Source organism: Eptatretus burgeri, chromosome 4 (genome assembly GCF_056783735.1).
Source record: "Eptatretus burgeri isolate ZD-2024b chromosome 4, Ebu_testis_v1, whole genome shotgun sequence".
NCBI lineage: Eukaryota > Metazoa > Chordata > Myxini > Myxiniformes > Myxinidae > Eptatretus > Eptatretus burgeri.
Genome location: NC_140964.1, coordinates 67,848,435 through 67,868,979, shown reverse-complemented (window position 1 = coordinate 67,868,979; position 20,545 = coordinate 67,848,435). Strand labels below are relative to the sequence as shown.

Here is a 20,545-nt window from a genome sequence, read left to right as displayed (position 1 = left end):
ATACACAATTAGCATTTCACACCTGCAGGAGGTGGATCTGCTTGTTGCGTGGATCCGGCGCAGGAATAATAATAATAATGGGTAAAGTGACTTCGTTTGCCGCTTTCCTTGTGTTTTTGTTCCTGTCAGGTGAAAATCTCGACTCCAGACCGACGCGGTCGTGGCACACCGACTACCTCCTCGTGATTTACTTCATCAAAGGAAGAAACTTCAAAAAACGATCTTCAGTCAAGAAAAATTTACATTCTTAACGAAAAAAGAAAACGCTTCCTTTTCTCGATTCGTTTTTATTCTCCTTCCAAACGTGCTACTCGAACCGAGCCGCTTCAAGAGGTGTATAAGTAGATTAGTTTAACCCAAAATTTGCTTTTTTCCCCCTATCAAGCTTTGTATGAAATTTTTTTTCCACAGAAAAGTGATTGTCGAGCATTCGTCTGAGATTTCAAATCGTAATTTCCACTCTAAACGATCAGTGTTTCCTTCACATTTAATGGCGTGTCGCGATTCGCCGTGGATGACGTCACGGGAGCGTGTCGTTTCGAACGCGGTGACGTCACGGCCCGCGATCGGTCCTGCGGGCTCGTGCGGCGAAAGCTCGTTGCCGTGTGTTCCGTGCAGGAGGTTCGCGTGGCATGGAGGGGACGCAGGATTGGGAGAGGAAGCTGGAAGCTGGGAAGGCCAAGGTAAGCCGACGCTGTTTCGGGAGGGGTTCGTGGAGTGGTGGACATTGTGGTGTGGGACTCGTTGGTCTCCCTTCGCCCCCCTGCTGGGTCGGACTTGAGGAGTTTGAGTTGTCATCGCCGGTGACCGAGTAATTGAAGGGTCTTCCCGGTAGGTCCGCGATGTTTGTGTTGGTTCGAAGTTGTGTCGGAGTTTTGGAGGTTGAGCTTGATGTGGGGAGGGGAAGATTTATATATTTATTTATTTTTATATATACAGTATATATTTATTTATATATATATATTTATATATCTTTATTTATTTAATTATATATATATATATATTTTATTTGCGAGTGAGGAATGAGGAGGGTTGATGATGTTGATGTTTATGTTTATGTTTGTATTTGGTTTGGGTGGTGGTGGTGGTGGTGGGATGGATGTGTAGTATTGTTGATGGTGGTGGTGGTGGTTAGTATAAACCGTATGGTGTGTGACATTTCAGCCTGTGTTCGCTTTTTGGGATTTGTAAGGGGAGTGACGTGCAGTTTTAGTAAATTCATTTTTTGTTTATTTTCAGGGGTGGGGGAGTATGGGTGGGGGTTGGGGGTTACTGTGGAGTTGGTAGTCGTGGTATTTAGGTTACCTTGACCTCCATGATGCATGGTGTTGGCTTAATGGTTCGGGTGGTGGGCTTGGGATTCTCGGGTCCTGAGTTCAAATCCTCCTCAGCTGTTTAATTAATACCAGGTGGGGTTGACTCTGCCTGTCATCCTTCCGACGTCGGCAAAATGAGTGCCAGCATGTCCTGTGTCGGAGTGGCGACCCGTCCAGGACTGTGTCCGACAGCCAAAGAGACTGCTTAAGCTTCACCAACGCTCTGTGCAGAGTGTGGTCCCAATGGATGGATGGATTAGAACCTCCATCGTCCACCTGCACAGTGTGACCACACGTCATTTTCATAAATGCCAAGGTGAGCCAATGAAAAAAGCCAAGAATTCACAAGCTTTCGGAAAAGCGATGATAATAGAAAACCTATAGAAACCAAGACGCCAAGGTGAACAACGAATAGCCAAGATCTTGTGAAAAAAGCCAAGGAGTGGTCTCCCTGCACCTGCGTAACGCACTCAGGTTTGTGGATCTCCTCTGGAGGACAGAGTATGCCATTGCACTTATTACAAAGAGTTGATTGTTAAAGATCGTATTTAATTTTTAAAAATCTCTGGTTTTTTTTTTTTTACAAACTAGTGTTCCTTGACTGCACTTGCTGCATTAGGTAAGTCTCGGAAACTTTAAAAACTAAAATTGCTTATTTTGAAACCAGCTGCAATAGAGCTCCAACGTATGGAGAAAATGTTTGGACCATGTTGCTGAAAATTCGGCTTGATTAAGTGGAAACGGTTGATCACTCAGGTTGAATGCTTGTCCGATACGAAGGTTATGCTTGTAGATCGTACTAGAAACGGTTGTTGAGAATGTGTTGATCCGATACATCCAGCACACAGACATTGTGATTGTATAGTATATCCATGAGGAAGCTTATAAATTAATTAAAATAATTTCCCACCATAACATGATCGAGCGTCGTCAACATCTGACTCCTCATCCCGTCCAGAAATTAATCCCCATATCTTGATTGTTGATGTCCTGTTTGTGATTTACCTCTTCACCCCTACCACCTCCTCACTGTTTCCCTCCCTCCCATTTCAAGAATGGAGGTGTCTGGTTGGATTTTGTTTGTGATGTATTGTGTTGGTGTCATGGAGCGGCGAGTGTGCTCTTGGATTGACTGATGGGAGAGGGATGGATGTGGCACGTGCATGATGGGCCAATTGTCCTCCTGATGGTTTTTTTTGTCCTTGCAATTCTCCTTGCATTGTTTTGGAAGCCACTGTCCGTTGGCTGTTTATATATTTATTTTAATCTCAGGACCATCCCATATACACAGAGTTGTACATTTGGTTGTTGAGTCTCGTGAACAAAATGTTGATTCGTCGTCATAGTCAATTGATCAATTTCTCCATCCTCCAGCCATTGCCATGTGCCAGCTCTTCGACACCACATCCTCTGCTAGTGACGGACACCACTGTTTCCTCATATTGTAGATGACAGGTGTGGGGTGTTTCACTTTTTGATTTTAATTGTGTTAGATAACACGACCCAGATGTCAACACCACCTGCTCCTCAAGAGGCTCAGTTTCCATCCATGAAAACGCACTCCCCTTATTTTGTAACCACGGTTGTGCCAAAATCAAATTCCACTTTGTCTCTTCTCCCTCTATCAGTAAAAAACGATTGCCTTTGGTGAATCTAATGAGATGTACATTTTGAATGTGAGATCTTAAGGTCTTCAAAATAGGTTTTTGTATGTTGTGGAGATTTTTGTGTTGAGCCCTTTGCATTCACGATGACTGGTTTTGGAAGATCACAAAATGATAATTTTAAGATGTTCAAAGAACACTTTGTCTCCTATTTTGGTGATGTTTGTCATGGCAGATATACAGTTGTGGTGTGTTTTTTTTTAATTTTTATTTTTTTCCAACAACCTGGTGTGTATGTGGGTCTGTGAACGGACTGCCTTTAAAACTATATATATATATATATCTCTATCTATCTATCTATCTATATATATATATATATATATCTCTATCTATCTATCTATCTATATATATATTAATATTAAGCCTGGTGTTGGCTTAGTGGTTAGGGCAGCGGCTTGGCATCCCAGGGTCCTGAGTTCAAGCCCCGTTGGCTGCTGAATTAACACCAGGGGGTTGACTCAGCCTGTCATCCTTCCGAGGTCGTCGAAATGATTGCCAGTGTACTGGTCCCGGTGTATGCCCCGGTTAGAATAGGTGTACCATATCCCTGTGTGTCGTAAGAGGCGACCAGGGTTGGCGTCAGGAAGGGCATCCGGCCATAAAACATTGCCTCAAGAAAAAGCCTAACCCCTGCACAGCAGGGAAAAATGGCTGTAAAAAACGGTGTGTGTATATATATATATATGTATATATATATATATATATATGTATATATATATATATATATGTATATGTATGTATACATGCATACAGCAGCAGTCTAAAGTTTGGACCCACCGACTCATTCAAGGGTTTTTCTTGATTTTTACAATTTCCTAATTTGTAAAACTAGTACGTGCGTGGCCGTACGTGGAAAAAAAAAAAAATTTTGACGTCAATCGTGATGTCATAGCACCGTGTCCTGTCATTAGTTTGGTAAATAAATGGCCATAACTTGGGAACCATTTGTCCGATTAATATCAAACCTTGAAAAGGCACATACTCAGGGCCCCAGCAATATATCTGACAAGTTTCAATTAGATTGGTCCAGTGGTTGTCGAGAAACGGCGGTCGCAGACAGACAGACAGACAGACAGACAGACAGACAGACAGACAAACAGACAGACAGACAGACAGACAGACAGACAGACAGACACACACAACCCGATAAGGAGGTGTTAATGAGAAGAAAGTAGAGGAGATGAGGCTATTAGTCTCATAATACCTTGCACGGTTGACCGACCGTGCTACCTAGTACGGTTGGGGGGGATGCTCCGCTGAAGGATCCCTCCTTGAGAGTTGGCGCGTCGTCTCCTGCTTGGCTACGGCGCCAGCGCAGCATCTGCGCCAATCCAGAGAATGGGTGAGACCGTGGCGTGAGGGAGGGCGGTAGGTGGAGCCACCAGTGAGTGGGTGGAGAATGTGGAGTCAAGCAGGTGGAGTCAGGCAGATGGGTGGAGTTAGTGGCGAGAGGAAGGCGGGGAAGGTGGGTGGGTGGAGCCAGCGGCGAATGCAGAGATTCCAGAGATAGGAAGGCGGAGATCGAGAATTGAGTGAGTGGAGCGGCAGATGGGACTTGCAGAGCAGCAGGCCAATGCATAGGTCGATCCAAGGCCAGGCAAAGAGGATGAGGACGACCACGACGACGACGGACGGCCTCGCAATTCGTCCTTTATCGGATCCATCGTGTGGGGTGCCGGTGGTGGTGAGGACCTGAAACCATGCGTCATCATCTGAATCGGGTGCTCCTATTGGGCCCCAGCCACCGCACGGCCTGACTGCCACAGCCAGAAACGGCCTTATTTTACATCCGGCTTGACATCGCCGAGCTGTGGAATTGTCTCACTCCTAACCCCGTGATATGAATCTCCTTGCACCAAACTCCCGGGCCGTGCTCCGGCGACTGGCCAAGGGCCGCGTCGGCCCCGCATGCCCACTCGGGCACCCCTGGCATGCTGCGGTTGGCACTGATCAATACGCTTGCTTCGTCCGGGTGCCATGCGGCCCAAGCGATCCGGGTCGTAAAGCATGCCTCTACTTGGTGGCGGCTGCATCAAGGTGGAGGTGCAGGAGGATGTTTGCCATCCGCAGAAGACTTTGGTGGCTGCGGTGGGGAGCGAAGATCGACGGTAAGACACCGTTGTGAACCAGCACGCAGATCTGAATAAAGAGGTGAGCTATTTGTGCCCCGTACAGTGCGATGGAAATATGCCATTGTAATCAGTGCGCATACCCGAACAGAGATGTGCGCCATTCGTACCCCGCACAGTGCGATGGTGATCATCATGGGGCTGCGCGTGGGTCCGCTATCGTGCATGCGGTTATTTATCACAGTGGTGATCCTCACAGGTGGCTGCCTGAGCGTGGTGCTGGCCCCGATCTGTGTCATGGATTGAAGGAAAGGATTGGATATATTTATTAGATGCAGATTTGGGTTGAAAAGAATGCTCCACATGCATTCTGTGCAATGTTGGGATTTAATGAATGGTTCTACTATTTCCTTGGACACCGTATCTTGCAGCGGCGGGTTTTTCCATCGTGTAGTTGATGCTTCCACGAGGATATTCATAGGTGGAGGTTGTTGCTGAGGTTTTCGCAGGCGGCTCTCTGGGTGCGGTGCCTGCTTGGATTTATTTCAGGAATATGAGGAAAAGAGTGGGAATGAAGATAGAGATATAATCACACCTATGAGATCCACACAACGCACTTCGTCCCGTTTGACCCATTAGACATGAGGGAAAGGTCTAACTTCACGTATATTAATGAAATTACTGTCTGGGGACCACTTTATGATGGATGCCATTGCCTTGGAGGGATGTGGTTTCCAGAACCACAACAATATATATATATATATATATATATATATATATATATATATATATATATATATATATATATATATATATATATATATATGTGTCGTTGTAAAATCTACTTAATATCAGGCTTGTTGAAAATGTTGGATCAGCAGTGAAAAAGTTAATCTCTTTGTTGCATAAATCTGATCCAATATGATTGGAGAAATGTATACATTGTGCTGCTGTTGCATTTTCTTGGACAAAGAATAATGGTTAGTGGTGTTTTTTTTGTTTATTAATTTTTTTGTTTATTTATTTTTCTCCCCTTCCCAATGAAAGTGCAGGGTAGGAATTTCATTTGGAATTTGGCTTGGAGACAAGCACACAATTACCTATAATCATAGAAGATACCGTTTGATCTTTAACCTCCACAAGCTTGTGCATGCTGTTAAGATAGCTGGCTTAATTCCCCCTCAAAGGATGTAGCATTGTCTGAGTCAAAACCCTGCCTGTATCGTCAGGATAGTGGTTTTTGAAGTTGAATGAACGATTCCATCAGGAATTGAACATCGGCTCAAGAAAACTCGGAAATGGGTTTGGGCCAGTAATGATCTGAATTGTTATTGTTTTTAAGGGATGTAGGGCTCTTGGAAGAGTGTCACTCAAATTGTGCACACACATGATGTGAAGAGACACGAGACAACACAGGACTTGACTTCAGCCAGAAGCTGCCGATGACCTTGGGGGCACTGACGTAACATCCTGGGGCGCTCTGGCTACCTCCCTTTTTGCCATTTTGTAACCTCGCTTTTCTCTCCACAGTAAGCAGGGCAATTACGGAGAAATCTCCTCTTCTGAACCCCCCCCCATGGGGTGTTAACCCAAGAGGTTTATTTATTTATTTATTTATTTTTAACAATTGGTATTGTTGCACTGCTTTTAACGTGCTTTTGTTTGACCAAAAAATGAGCCATCAAGACACACTCAAACAAACGTGTTTACAAGTCTATCAAGGTTGTACGGCATAATAAACCATAAAGGGGAAGAGTCCAACTCAAACTTTACAAGCTCTCAAGCTTTATAGTTGAGTCTGCCACCGAAGGTGGATGCAGATTATGTTTTCACTTCTGTTTGTTTGTTTCTGTCTGTCTGTTTGTTTGTGTGCTGGACATCTCAAAAAGTTATAGATTAATTCATGCAACATAATAGACAGGTTGGGTGTGTGATAAGGACGAATTGATGAGATTTTGATGAAGATCCGAATCTGGATACGATAATTTCAGTGATTCGTCACAGTTGAGTGATTGGGCCAAAAAGAATATGTAGCATGGTATTTCAAAAAGTTGTGGACTGATTATGAAAATAAACCTTGATGGATGAGTTGGGTAGGTGAGGAGAACAAGCCGATTAGATTATGGTTCGGGTCCGGATGCAGTTCGGTGGGATACAAAAGGTAAACTGTTCAGCTTGGTGGAGGTACATGCACTCCACAGAGTACTGTTCTAGTTCTATATTTGTTTACCTCCAAATAAGTTATCAATTTTATCATATGTCAATTTACAAATAAATGTTACCCATTTTGTTTGTTCCTTGATCACTCACAGTTGATCCACGTTTTAAAAAGGCCTGGACATGTTTGCGTGCACGTCCTGTTGCGTTGAGAGCTGTTTTATGGCACAAATGTCTAAATCTTATATTTAAAAAGAAACATTCTGCAAAACAACACGGCCATTGTTGCAGAGACTGAATTTTCAGATGATATGTCCCCTTTAAAATTGCTTCGACGTTGACCATAAATGTAGCTCGGCCGGCTACATGGTGCCAGGCTTGATTCCTCGCTATTTGTCGTTAGTCATGTGTGGTCACATTCCGTGTGCAAGTGTACCGCATTGTTGGAATAGTCCAGCTCGCTATTTTTTTATATACATTGTGAAGGCTCGTATGATAGCTAATTTGGACCATGTACCCAGAGGGAATATGCCTTTCAAAGTGGTCGCAAGGAGTGAATGGAAAGACTGTCCCTCGTCCAATAGCAGCTTCATTTTTCACCCTTGTATCACTTTTGGCTTTTGGTGTGAGAGCGAAATCAAAACTAAAGGGCTGCGATCGGAGATCGCTTATGATTTCTGGAACCTGGTATAGCAAACTCGTAATATCAGCCATGGTCGCACTTGAAATTCTGCCTCGTAATGAAAAAAACAAAAAAAGTTGATTTTTTTTTCTCTCTCCAAAAAGTGGGACTCCACTGACACCAAGACTAAACACTTAATGCCTGCCTCCCGGGGACCCGAATAATTACACGGAGCGCTCCTTGGTTAAGTGGGTTTTGAACCTTCACGAGGCACAGCAATGCTTCGCCTGACACCCTCTTTGCATTAATGACCGACAGGACACTTAAATGTGCATTCAATCATTTCCTATATACCTCTTAAATGTTTTGAACAAGTTTGAGTAATTTTCTCCATAGCTATACAGCCCGAGTCGTTATTTTTGATTTGGTCAATGCGGTGCAGTTCCACAATTCAGATCATGGAGAAGAGAGCAACATCGATCTTGCTCTCTTCTCCATGTATAAAAGCCCGAGAGTTGCCTGGCAATAAATAGGTTTACATCCTATTTTTAAAATTGTCCAACTCGATAACCTCAGCAGTTACCTTGTCTGTTGTAAATTTCCTTGTTTATTGTTTAATGTTGATTATATCTAATTGACGTTGCTGCCATGGTCACCATTCACCCTTTTGAGACTAGTAGGCGAGTGCAGACTTGTCTCACTATCCTATGTTTGATAGAGAATAAACTATCGACTGGGCCTGGCATGAAAGTTTCACCCATAATCAACATCATCTCGATATCAGTGTTTACTAATTGCTTGATGCATTTTGTCAGCAAATTAAACCCTCAGCTCCATTCATACAATGTTGCTTTTCTGAAATCTGATGTGTTTGTTTTGTTCTTGTTGGACTTGCTAATAAATCCTGAATCCACCGTGTTAGGATGTATAGATCGGTGGTACCTATTCCTTAAGCCGCTGTCACACCTTGACATTTTCGCCAGCGTATGGCAACGTATCAAAATGTATGCAAAATGCTGGCGTACGCTGAACTATTGATGTTTTTTTTTAAAGTTTTGGGCGTATTCATAACGAGTTGGACGTATGCATAACGTATTAGTAAAGTACACAGAACGTTTCGATAACATATAGATAACTTGTACCAATGAATGCCTCGCATGTTGTCGGCATTCACAACCTATGCCCAACGATAGTCTAACGTATGCATAGCGTGCGGCAGCGTATCACCGATGGTCACGTGGTGTAGCCTATTAAAAGGCTGCCACTCGACAATTCAAATCATAACCATACTAGACATCGAAGTGTCAAGGTGCTGTCACACCTTGACGTTTTAGCCAGCATATGCCGACGTATGAAAAATTTGCCGAATACGTTATGGGTAAGTTTTGTATACGTTAAGAGCACGCTGGCATACGTCGTAGTACGCCGAGCACGTCGACAAATTTTAAGCATGCTCAAAATTTTTAGACGTATGCCAGCGTATGACGCACACATTCCGCATACGCTGGCCATAAGTTGTAGGCATGTTATGCGATCGTTGACACACGTCGACACACGTTACTTGTAAGTTACTCATAAGTCGAAACGCGCCGAGGTAATGTTTAGCGTACCCGAAACTTATTTCTAACCTATGAGTAACGTGCTTTGAACCTATGTGTAACGTATCTCCAACGCATATTGACGTATGTAGATGTATTTGACGTCTTCCGGATGATCACAGAACTTACTAAACGTGTTACTAACTTACAGCTACCGTATAATGGCATATTGGCAGTGTTTAGGGGAATTGGTATATAAAAATGGGCTTCACACAGGAGGAACCCGTCAGTGTTCCAGACCCCATGGTTTTTTTTTTTTTCTTCGGCATGACTGTGATGTTGACACTTCGATTTCTAGTGCGGTTATGATTTAAATCGTTGAGCGGCAGCCTATTAATTATATTGTATTATAACCGCACTAAAAATCGAAGTGTCAACATCACCGTCATGCCGAAGAAACCCCCCCCCCCAAAAAAAAAAACCATGGAGTCTGCAACACTGACGCTAAACATTACCTCGACGTGTTTCGACTAATGATTAACTTACAAGTAACGTGTGTTGATATGTGTCAACGATCGCGCAACGTGCCTACAACTTATGGCCAGCGTATACGGAACGTGCGAGTCATACGCTAGCATACGTCGAATTTTTGAGCATGTTAAAATTTGTCGACGAGCTCGGCGTACTACGACGTATGCCAGCGTGCTTCAGTGTGCTCTTAACGTTTACAAAACTTACCCATAACGTATTCGATGTGTGCCAGCGTTTTAGATAAATTTTTCATACGTCGGCATATGCTGGCTAAATCGTCAAGGTGTGACAGCAGCTTTAGTTGTGTTTTTATTTTACGAAGGTGAGTGTCGATGTCTATATGTGCATCTGATTTGTCCTGTGAATATCATCAGTTCAGATTGTTGATAAAAAAATTTAAAATATATATATATATATATATATATATATATATATATATATATATATATATATATATATATATATATATATATATATATATATATATATATATATATATATAAATATGATGCTGTGAGCATCAAAGCTGTGATTGAGGATGATATGGTCTCACTCCAAGGATGCTTCTGACAGTTTTAAGGTAAATGTCTTTCCCTTCGTGTGATCCTGAGTTCAAACCCCATAGCCGATCAGCCCTGGTCCGAAATTTTGGTCACCGGTATCAAATTAGGGGAGAATGCTCATAGTGTTTTTTATGAAGGTATAAACCCCTAGAGTTGGAAAACATGTGATATCATTGTGGCAGTGGCAGCTTTATGGGAGTTATCCCCCTTTTTCCAAAATGGCCACCAAATGCTCAATACCCTATATATAGCAGATTTTAGACCACCTCGAGCAGTGATACTGGTGTCTACGACAAGGTTTGAGGGGTCAGATATATCATTTCTGTATTTACCTAAAATATTGGACACAGCCTTAATATTAAAATTCAAGATGGCCGCCAAAATGGCTGCAGACACATATTTAAATGACCGCGTTTAAGGTCCGAGAACAGTTACGACAGTGATTTTGGTGTACATTTCCAATATTTTAGGTAAATACAGAAATGATATATCCAACTGCAGTGAAATGTACATGATGACTCTAATACTCATCATTTACAGTCAATAATTACTGTTCATCGGCATCCACATCACCTGATGACCGATTCTCGCAGTCTGACAGTTTGCACATATCAGTGCACTTAACTCCATTTGCCAGACATACACAATTTGGCAGCGTACACTTCCTTGAATATTTGCAGGCCAGTAGGGCCAAGATAGCCTCAGGTGCTGGCTGACCAACCATCCAATCCACTACCATTAATTTCTCAGCTCCATCCATGTCAATTTTCCACCCTCTGCCAATGGGACTTGGTATACCTGGGTCTTGCTCAAGACATCTTCTCCATATTCCAGCCTGGTAGTTTGCCCTTTGTGCATGTTTGACTAAGCAGTCCCTCCAGGGTGGAAGCTGATGACTCTTCATCTCACCTTTCTGAACACAGAACAAGTTGTACCTGAGATCATTGACCTTGGTGAATGCTGCTTTGGGGCCATAGAGGAGACATGTGACACACTCTAGTTTGTTCATCAGTTCTGAGGAGAGGTCCCATTTCTGGCCCAACTCTGTGAATGTGTTCTTGATTTCCCTGTTGTTGGTCACTAATTTTGGAGCACTGCCTTCCCTTTACCTGCGAAAGCACTGGTAGTGTCACATCCAGTGTATGCATGTATACCAATAAGAGCTCTGCAGACATCTATGCCGACAGTGGCAGCGACTTTCCCGATGTCAACTAATCTAGTTCTGGTTCTAGTTCCACATTTCTGGAATAACGGAGCTCCTATCTTGTCATGGAATGCCAAACACATGATAAAGACATCTGCGTCCTCTGCGCATATCACTACAGCCTGGTAGCCCTCTCTAGCAGCATGGACAGCATGGAAAAGTCGGCGCCCATCTGCTTCCTCCTGCTGGCACTGGAGATCTGGTACCTCTTCACTGCCCTGTGATGTAATTCTGCAGCATTTGTCATCTACAGTTACATACAGAATTTTCTCATGTAGTTTCTCTCTGTACACTGGCTTCCTCCATTCACTGACAATGAAGCTAATCAGACTGGTTTTGTTAGTTATTCCTGTCAGGAAACTTCTCCATTGCCTCACAATCTGTGCACTTGTGATACCCTGCAGCTGGTGTCCAGTCTCTTCACCTCATGCCGATCTCTCACTGTTCTTGATGGAATTCTCTCGATACGTGTCGAACACAACATCTATTCTGGTACTTTTACTTCCTTCACGCAATGCCATAGACAGTATTGTAGTGGCAATGTCTCCAAACGTAGCTTGATCACCCTTTACTCTTTGAACTAAGTTCATTCCATCGACCACAGAAGCCGGATTTTGTGGGAGTTGGTCTGCTACTGTCACATTCTTCCGCAAAGTGGCTAAGGAAGCTTTGTTTGTTTTCCTGAGTAATCCGTCTGGGGTAGAGAGAGCCCAGGGTAGTGGTCCCAAGGGGTGAGAGAGGATGTCCTCCATCGTGAGATTGTGCCCTTGTGCCATCACTATGATGCGACCAAACAGAGACTGGTCAGCTTTCAAGATTATGTCCTTCCCACTTGTTTTCACTACCTCCTTCTTACACATATTTGTGAACGTCTTCAGCTTGTTAGTTTTCATCGGATCGTGAAATGGTTTCGCTGATGGGTCGTTCTCCAGTCTCTCGTTCTGGAAAGTGGCATAACTCTGCTCTCCAATATCACATGCCTTCATCAGGTCAGAGGCAATGTCTCTGGGTGCCGATTTTGCAGTAGAAATGCTTATGAGGTCTTGCTTCTCTGAGAATGGGTTGACCCAGGCTTGAATGAGGCTGACAACTGCTGACACTGTTTCCTCATCTTTTTGGATTCTGGGCTGCTGTAGATCAGCATGGTTGAGTTCTGATTGGTTACCATGCACCATGTCTCTTAAGTGTCGAAGAAATGCACTGCGGTACTCTGCTGTTATGTAGTACCTTTTGATGGCTCCTGCTTTTAGGCTGAACCGTGACGTGCCTCCAGGAGTCTGAGTGTCCTTCTTCACCGTAACCTCAATTGTCTGATCTACAGGTATCCGGCCAAAGGGATTATTACTGGACCTCTGCACCGGGAAATGACCTTCCTGGAAGGTTCTATGTACATCAGGATTCTTCTCGGGAAGATTTGTCATCTGAGCAAAGTATGCAGACAGGGACCTGGCATAGTTGACCTTATCGTAGGCAAAACACCATGGGATCAAAGTTCTAATGGCATTGATGTGCAAATCCCAGTTTCCCTCACGAGAAGCATGCAGAAGGCCAAGTATCACGTGCTCTACCATGTCTATGTATGACATCCAATATCCCAATAGCTCCCCATTGTTGTGGCGGAGGTGTTCCGTGAAGGCTCTCCACAGGATCATCAACTCTAATAATTGTGGACTGTCGAGGAGATCACTGAAGTTATGTTGGTTGAGATCATCAGCTATGTCGTTCACTTTGTCTACACACGATTTGATCACAGCGCTCTTCTCGTTGCTGTCTACCCATCGTGTAAACTCTGCCCATGCCAGTCTCATCAAAGCTTCATAGATGCACTTGTGGACCCTGATAGCATGATTGTACTGTTTGCCGTCAATTACCCCATTAATGGACCCCTCCGCGACTATCCCAGCTTCTATGCATATGTCCTTCAAACCTGCATCACAGAACCGCTTTCCTATGATACTCAGTGCATTCATGATGGTGTGGAATGTTCCCATCCTCAAAAGTACATGGGAAAAACGCTCTTTGTGCTTCCAGGCAATTTCAATGGCTTTTGCATAGAGTGCTTGATCCATGACTACGACAAGAGTGTCCAGAGATAGCTCATTTCTGATTAGATCTGACTGCTTGAGAATTTCATAAACTGTAGTCAACTCTGTAGCTGGTGCATTGATGGTGGGCAGGTACCCAACAACATCTTCTGAGATTGATTCTTGGTCCCTGGTTTTGATATTAAACCCAGTCCAACTTGGGATTGTCTGAGTTTGTTTGTCTTGCCAGGACCCATGCCAAGTTCTTGTTACAGGCGACTTGAGCAGACTCTTGTGCTTCCAGGATGTGGCTCTCGCTGGTTGGTAGAGGTTGTGGACCTACGTGTGCACAGGCTACATAGACTTCCAGCTCTTCGTGTTCAATGTTGACTGATCTTTGTTTCAGTTTGTCAATGATGGGAAGTTCAGTCGTGGGTGGATGAGGTCCATAGACCTTAGGCTGGACCGCTATTCCGTTGACTCGATGTGACGTACCTTTTCCAGTAAGTGTCTCCTCCAGTCTGTCTATATTATCCCATGCAAGATTTGTGAAGACATAGGACTTGATGGAGACTGGTAGAACAGCTCTTTGGTTGAAGCCCATTGCTAACTTCTGGAGACACAGAGCGGTATCATTCTCTTCCAGCTGGTCATAAGACACCCCACGTCAAAACTTATTCAGTGTCCAAATGACCTCAATGTTTCCAGTGAGTGCTTTTACCGCAAAAGGAAGCAGGAAATGTTTTGGTGGTTTATACTGCCCACGTGTCACAGCGTATATCATGTCCTGGCTAAATGACTCGACGAGAATAGCAGTCCTTTGGGATTTATTCGTAGTACTAGTAGGATTTCCAGTGAGGAGCCCGACCAGAAATCACTCTAGCTGATTTAGTATGGCGATACGAGTAGCTACATCAGACGGATGATATGGCCACGGGGTGGAAATCATGTCCTGCTTGCTGGCCGTTCGGATATGTGACGAAGTCTGATCTATGATCTTGTTGACATGAAAAGTTCTTCGTAAGCTTTTCCTTCAACCTTGTGATACAGTATAAATTCATGTGTCCCTTTCTCTTCTTCATTCTCATTGTCTCGAGTATAATTCCTATAGCATGAAGTGTGATAGTGTGCCTCGGCGGCAACAATGTCTCTACTGGTTAGTGCTACCATCCTTTCATCTCCCTTTCTGACAGCACTCTCTCGTAGTGTTTGATCTACTCTCAGTTGTGAAGCTAGCGTAAGTTTTTCACGTGTATTGGAGTGCTTTTGGTACTTGACCTTGCTACAGAATATGCAGATTGGATCATAAACTCTTGATTCTGTTGTCGATCTTCTGGAAGACCGTTTTGGAGGACAGCCACTACTACCAGGTAGATCACTACTGCTTTCACCTGCTTTCCTTTTCAAAGTCTCCAAGTCTCTTTTCATGGTGAAGATGCTTCTACATTTTCGATGATAGAACATAATTGGAACTTCTTTGTCCTCAAGCGTTTCTGCAACGTCTAAAATGGGGACATAGTTCCTGACTTTGGCGGCTTTAAGGTTAGCCAGGAGTCATGACTTTGAGGACTGATTAAATGTTCATCTTCGTCGGATACTGCCTGGTGTATGATGCACAGTTTCTTGGCGGGTCCCTGGGGCGTTTCCATGCTGACGGACATCTAATGCTAGTCGACTGTATTCCAGCCCTCTTGCGTAGAACTTCCACAGCTACCACGATACCTGAAAAAGAGAATATAAACATTATATTATATATATAAATATACATACATTCAGCCTGGGGGGTTTGTCGGTATCAAATCGGGGGGGGGGGGAGGGGGGAGGGGATGCTCATAGTGACTATCTTGGCTGCCAAAATGCCCAGTACCCTATATATAGCAGGTTTTAGACCACTTAGAGCAGTGATACTGATGTCTATGACGGTTTGAGGGGTCGGATATATCATTTCTGTATTTACCTAAAATATTGGAAATGTACACCAAAATCACTGTCGTAACTGTTCTGGGACCTTAAACACGGTCATTTAAATATGTGTCTGCAGCCATTTTGGTGGCCATATTGAATTTTAATATTAAGGCTGTATCCAATATTTTAGGTAAATACAGAAATTATGTGTCTGACCCCTCAAACCTAGTCGTAGACACCAGTATCACTGCTCTAGGTGGTCTAAAATCTGCTATATATATATATATATATATAGTATTGAACATTTGGTGGCCATTTTGGAAAAAGGGGGATAACTCCCATAAAGCTGCCACTGCCACAATGCTATCACATATTTTCTAACTCTAGGGGTCTACACCATCCCAAAAATCACTATGAGCATTCTCCTCCAATTTGATACCGACCAACCCCCCAGGCTGATCGGCTCCCACTCTGTTGAATTAATACCAGGTGGGGTTGACTCTGCCTGTCATCCTTCCGAGGTCGGAAAAATGAGTGTCAGCTTGCTGGTATCCTGTGTTGGAGTGGCGACCCGTCCAGGATTGTGCCCAATAGCCAAGGAGACTGTTTAGGCAGCACCAACGCTCTGCTCAGAATATGGTCCCAATGGATGGATGGATGGATTGTTGTGTTTGAATTGGATTATGGAGCACATTGTACTTGTTAAGCTTCACTGCTGACGTTGCATCAGTGTCTTTTTAATCATGGTACCAACCAAAGTCACCTGGAGGAACCCAGTGGCGTGGCTCATACGTACTGACATGATTGGAATGGATGTTGAATTAACCTGAGCAAAACTGCATCACGTCAATTGAACTGGGGAATGGATGTATGAAACACTTTATTCCATCCAAGGATGATATGCTGATTTGCTCTGATTTAGTGTTGTTACGTTTGAGGGGGGGTATGCATTCAAAGGGTAATTAGGATGTTTAATTAGGTATGCCATGCTGTTCGAGTTTACCCGGATCTCGATGTAATAAGTAGCAATTCAGTGGTGATAAGTTGTCGAGTAAATGTTCATTTCTTCAAGGGGGAAATGATAATTGTCACGTAATGAGATAGGGACACGGGATAGAGTAAGTGTGTCTGCGTAAACCCCTTTTGGTATTCTCTGGAGACTGGCCGTGACGTCACAGGACAGTGCAGCGGATGGCTCCGCCCCGTGATCACGATTGGCAGAAGGCGACGGCGGTGGGCCAATAAACGGCTCGATTGGAAGTGACGAGGACAGGAGGATAAAAAGGTTCTGTTTGGGGTCGAAAAGGAAAGAGGAAGAAGATCGGGACAAAACGATCGTGTTTTTTTTCGTGTGGAGGCTGTTGCGCGGAGAGCGTCCTTGTTGTTGTGCTGATTCGATCGTGTTCTTCATCGTGTCTTGGAGCCTTGCTGAGCCTCGTACCTCACCTTGGTTGGCTCTGGGGTTCTGCTGACTCGGAGTACGGGGTCGAACGGCGGGCGGACCTGCCTCCCTCTCCTGCTCGCAACTTGGCGCCAGAACTGGTTCCCTGGCGGCTGTGAGCGGACTTGGGCCAAGACCAGGAGGTCGACAGCACCACGGTTTCTCCTGCCCCCCTGACAAGAGCAAGGCCAGCTCGTCCGACGCCGATCCAGGGACAGTTGCGTCCACACCACGGTCCAGCCTGACCACCAGAAATAGCTACGTGTGTGTGTGTGTGTGTGTGTGTGTGTGTGTGTGTGTGTGTGTGTGTGTGTGTGTGTGTGTGTGTGTGTGTGTGTGTGTGTGTGTGTGTGTGTGTGTGTGTGTGTGTGTGTGTGTGTGTGTGTGTGTGTGTGTGTGTGTGTGTGCTTGGCGCCTTAGAGGGTTTGAGATCTGTATATTCATTGGAATTGTCTGTGTTTTTCCCCACGCCCGATCCCACACCATCCCGTCGAATCGCCCCGGATCCCTTTTCTTGCCGAGTCTTGTTATTTCTGGTTAATAGTAAAAACGAATAAACATCATCAACTCAGTGAAAAGTGACTCGTGCCACCTTCCTCGTCCCGTTTGTGGTAGCGCGATTAGAACCGCCATGTTTGGGTTATAAATAAATAAACCGCCTCCATCGTTTCGGCTCATTCTACGTTGGCGGGACTGTTCAAGTCCCGTGGACGTCACAGTATGTATCGTAATTAACACTTGAATTTCCTTTCATTACCTGTAATAATCTGAGTTCCCTTCCAAGGAAGTTCAACGCAGGAGGAGGCAATCAGGCTCATGAAGCGTGCACAAGGGTTTCCAACCTTTGTTGCTCTATCTTTTCTCATATGCTGAGCGCCAACCAAGGTTGCGGCACGTCACCCTTTTTTAAAGGGTTCTGTTCGACTCAGCTGGGGTACGAACCACCGACCTCCCAGCCGCTAATGCTCAAGCCATGATACCACCGAGTACTTATTTATGTTTCTCAGATTGATCACGATTCCAGACGACTGGATGTTCTTTCTTCATTCTGATCGGTCACATGGAATGGACTTTGATTTGGGGGTTTGGACTTTGTTTATCATTACTTCACCATATCACTAATCACGTGGACTGGCTGGTATATTAATCTCTGTTGAACCAGTATAATTTGTTCCACAATGTAAATAGGATATAAAGCCATGTTTGTGTATCTTTCAAGGTTTAATTTGTACCCTGTGTGGTCCCAGGCATTTGGCAAAATGTCTTGTGTTCGTCATGTTGCCCCTACAAGTAAGGGTGCTTTTTGTTCCTGTGTGCGTGTTTGTGTTTGTACATTGTAATCCGTACTGTATTGTTATTTCGATTTCAGAGATAAGCTTCTTGATTTGACTTTTCGATCTCAGGATTCCAAAGCTCTGGCATTTTTATCCATTGAATGTTTTGATGTGCAAAATGCATGTTCTATGTCGTAACGCGAAGCCCCGTAGGTCTACATTACGCAAGGATTTCCTTGCGTAATGTCGATGATACCATGGCCTCTTGTTAATCAGCAAATTGAGTATTCCAGAAGTTATTAGAAGGTCTGAGTTTGTTGAGCAATTTTCTGTTGTGTTGACATGGAGATTACAGAAAAAAGATTTTCAATTGGGGTTTGGCTGCCAGGCAGCTTGTTGTTATTCTTATGGACCACGGTATCAATGTCCAAATGGTCCATGACCACTCAATCGGTGGAGTGCCGTCACAGGATTAATTTTGACACGTTCTGTAAGAGTCCTCGATGTTGTCTTTGAAAGGCTGAAGTTTAGCTTCCAATCATGATCCCTTTATGAGCAACTGGAAGGGTCAGCCGTAGGAGTGTACGGCCGCCGGTAAGTTCTCAACGTGTGATGGATGTCACAGTCGAGGCCTGATTACACCTCCCCGATACTCTCTTATCATGAAGTACGATTGGGAAGTCTCGTTCTCGGAAATCTTAATGGCAATAAATGTGTACGTGTAGTTAACCAATGCCTTTTCTGTTATTTTGAGGTATATGTTTACAGAATCCAACTATAAAGGAGTGAGAAGTGGTTGGGGGCAGGAGGATGTAGACTCGCAGTATGTCTTTTCACTTACTTGCAAGTGATTAAAAAGAATAAGAAGAAAAAAGTTTTTATTGTGGAGAAACAATTGGATTTTTCATTTCATACTGACAACTTAAGCTGGGATTGTGATCTTGTCAACAATTGCTGGAGATCTTCCCCAATGGAAGCTTTAAAACAAGTGGGCAAGATATCCGAGAGACGCGCACACTCGCCTCTGAGTTGCAGAGCCTAGGTTCGAATCTCGACCCAGCTATAATATAAACTTGTTAATTGCATGGTGTTTCGCATACGGGGGGGGGGGGGGGAGGCAGCATTGTGTGCGTTGTCCCTCAGATGGAGTTTAAACTGGGCGTCCCAGTTGGTGGACGTTGAATATCCCACAGTATCCTTCGCCTCGAGTCGGCGAACCATCGCCGGCACCCTGAACAAATGACCAAATTCCTGCCCTGACTACCACTTTGAAGGCAACGGCAAACCACCCAGTGCAATCCTTTCTGTGAGGCTGATTTAGCAGCATTGAATTTGCTTTTGGGTGGAGTGCCGGTTCTTTTTCTTTTTAAAGTTTTAAAATAGCCAAAGCTAACATGCTTGTATTTGGCATTCCTGCGTCTGGAATGACACTTTATGGTTTATGAAGTATTTTGTCTTAACCTTGCGATCACCAAACCTATTGAGGATACCAGAGGGTTTATCATCTGCATACATCCTTCATAATTTAGCTCTGGTCTGGTACAGATTAAGGAAGCTACTGGCTGTATGTCACTGGAGCAATGCCATTGTCACAATTCAAGGCATCTCGATGATGACATCACCCAAGTGCCAAAGTTTCCATACCTTTGAGCCACACCCTTGTTATAATGTTGACACCCTGAAATCAAAGCTGGTTATTTATTTGACTGCTGAATTCTGCCTGATTTTGTCTGACAGGACGGTGCAAGGGTAGCGTACTTATCTTTGAACTGGTGTTGTAGCTTAGATTCCCCACCCGACGATAAACCGTTAGATTGGTGCTTCACAGAGTGTGCCGTCCCTCGTGTGCATGTTGAACCGGGTGTACAGAGTATACGAGCAAATTATTCGGTGGACTTTGAAGACCCTACTTTGTCCTGCAGTGATCTCACATAGAGTTATCACCAGTATCCTGAACAAATTACAAATTCCTGTCCAAGGTTCCTCAAAGACTGAAGGCAAAATCTCTCACCGACTGACCCCACGAGGAGGTGTGAATGATTCACGCTGTTGATTATGGAGGAGAAGGGGAAGCCTAATTTATATTTAAGTAAAACCATGCGTGAGCTTGAAACGATGATGAGCTGCTATATATATATATATATATATATATATATATATATATATATATATATATATATTTATATATATATATATATATGTATATATATATAAATAAATATATATATATATATATA

At 43.9% G+C, this 20,545-nt stretch overlaps 1 protein-coding gene across 6 annotated transcripts in view; it reads left to right on the top strand.

Annotated features, from left to right (window-relative positions):
* The first annotated feature begins 538 nt into the window (after positions 1–538).
* AKAP9 (A-kinase anchoring protein 9) overlaps positions 539–20,545 on the top strand; it is a 172,142-nt gene continuing 152,135 nt past the window's right edge. For 4 of the 6 annotated variants that reach the window (XM_085878544.1, XM_085878542.1, XM_085878540.1 and 1 more), the window contains exon 1: positions 539–683. In XM_085878544.1, coding sequence (XP_085734670.1) covers positions 633–683 — 51 coding nt within the window. In that variant the 5' untranslated portion in view covers positions 539–632. Of the gene's footprint in view, positions 684–18,735; positions 18,903–20,545 lie in introns of those variants that run through there. The other 2 variants (XM_085878541.1, XM_085878545.1) reach the window with 2 other exon arrangements.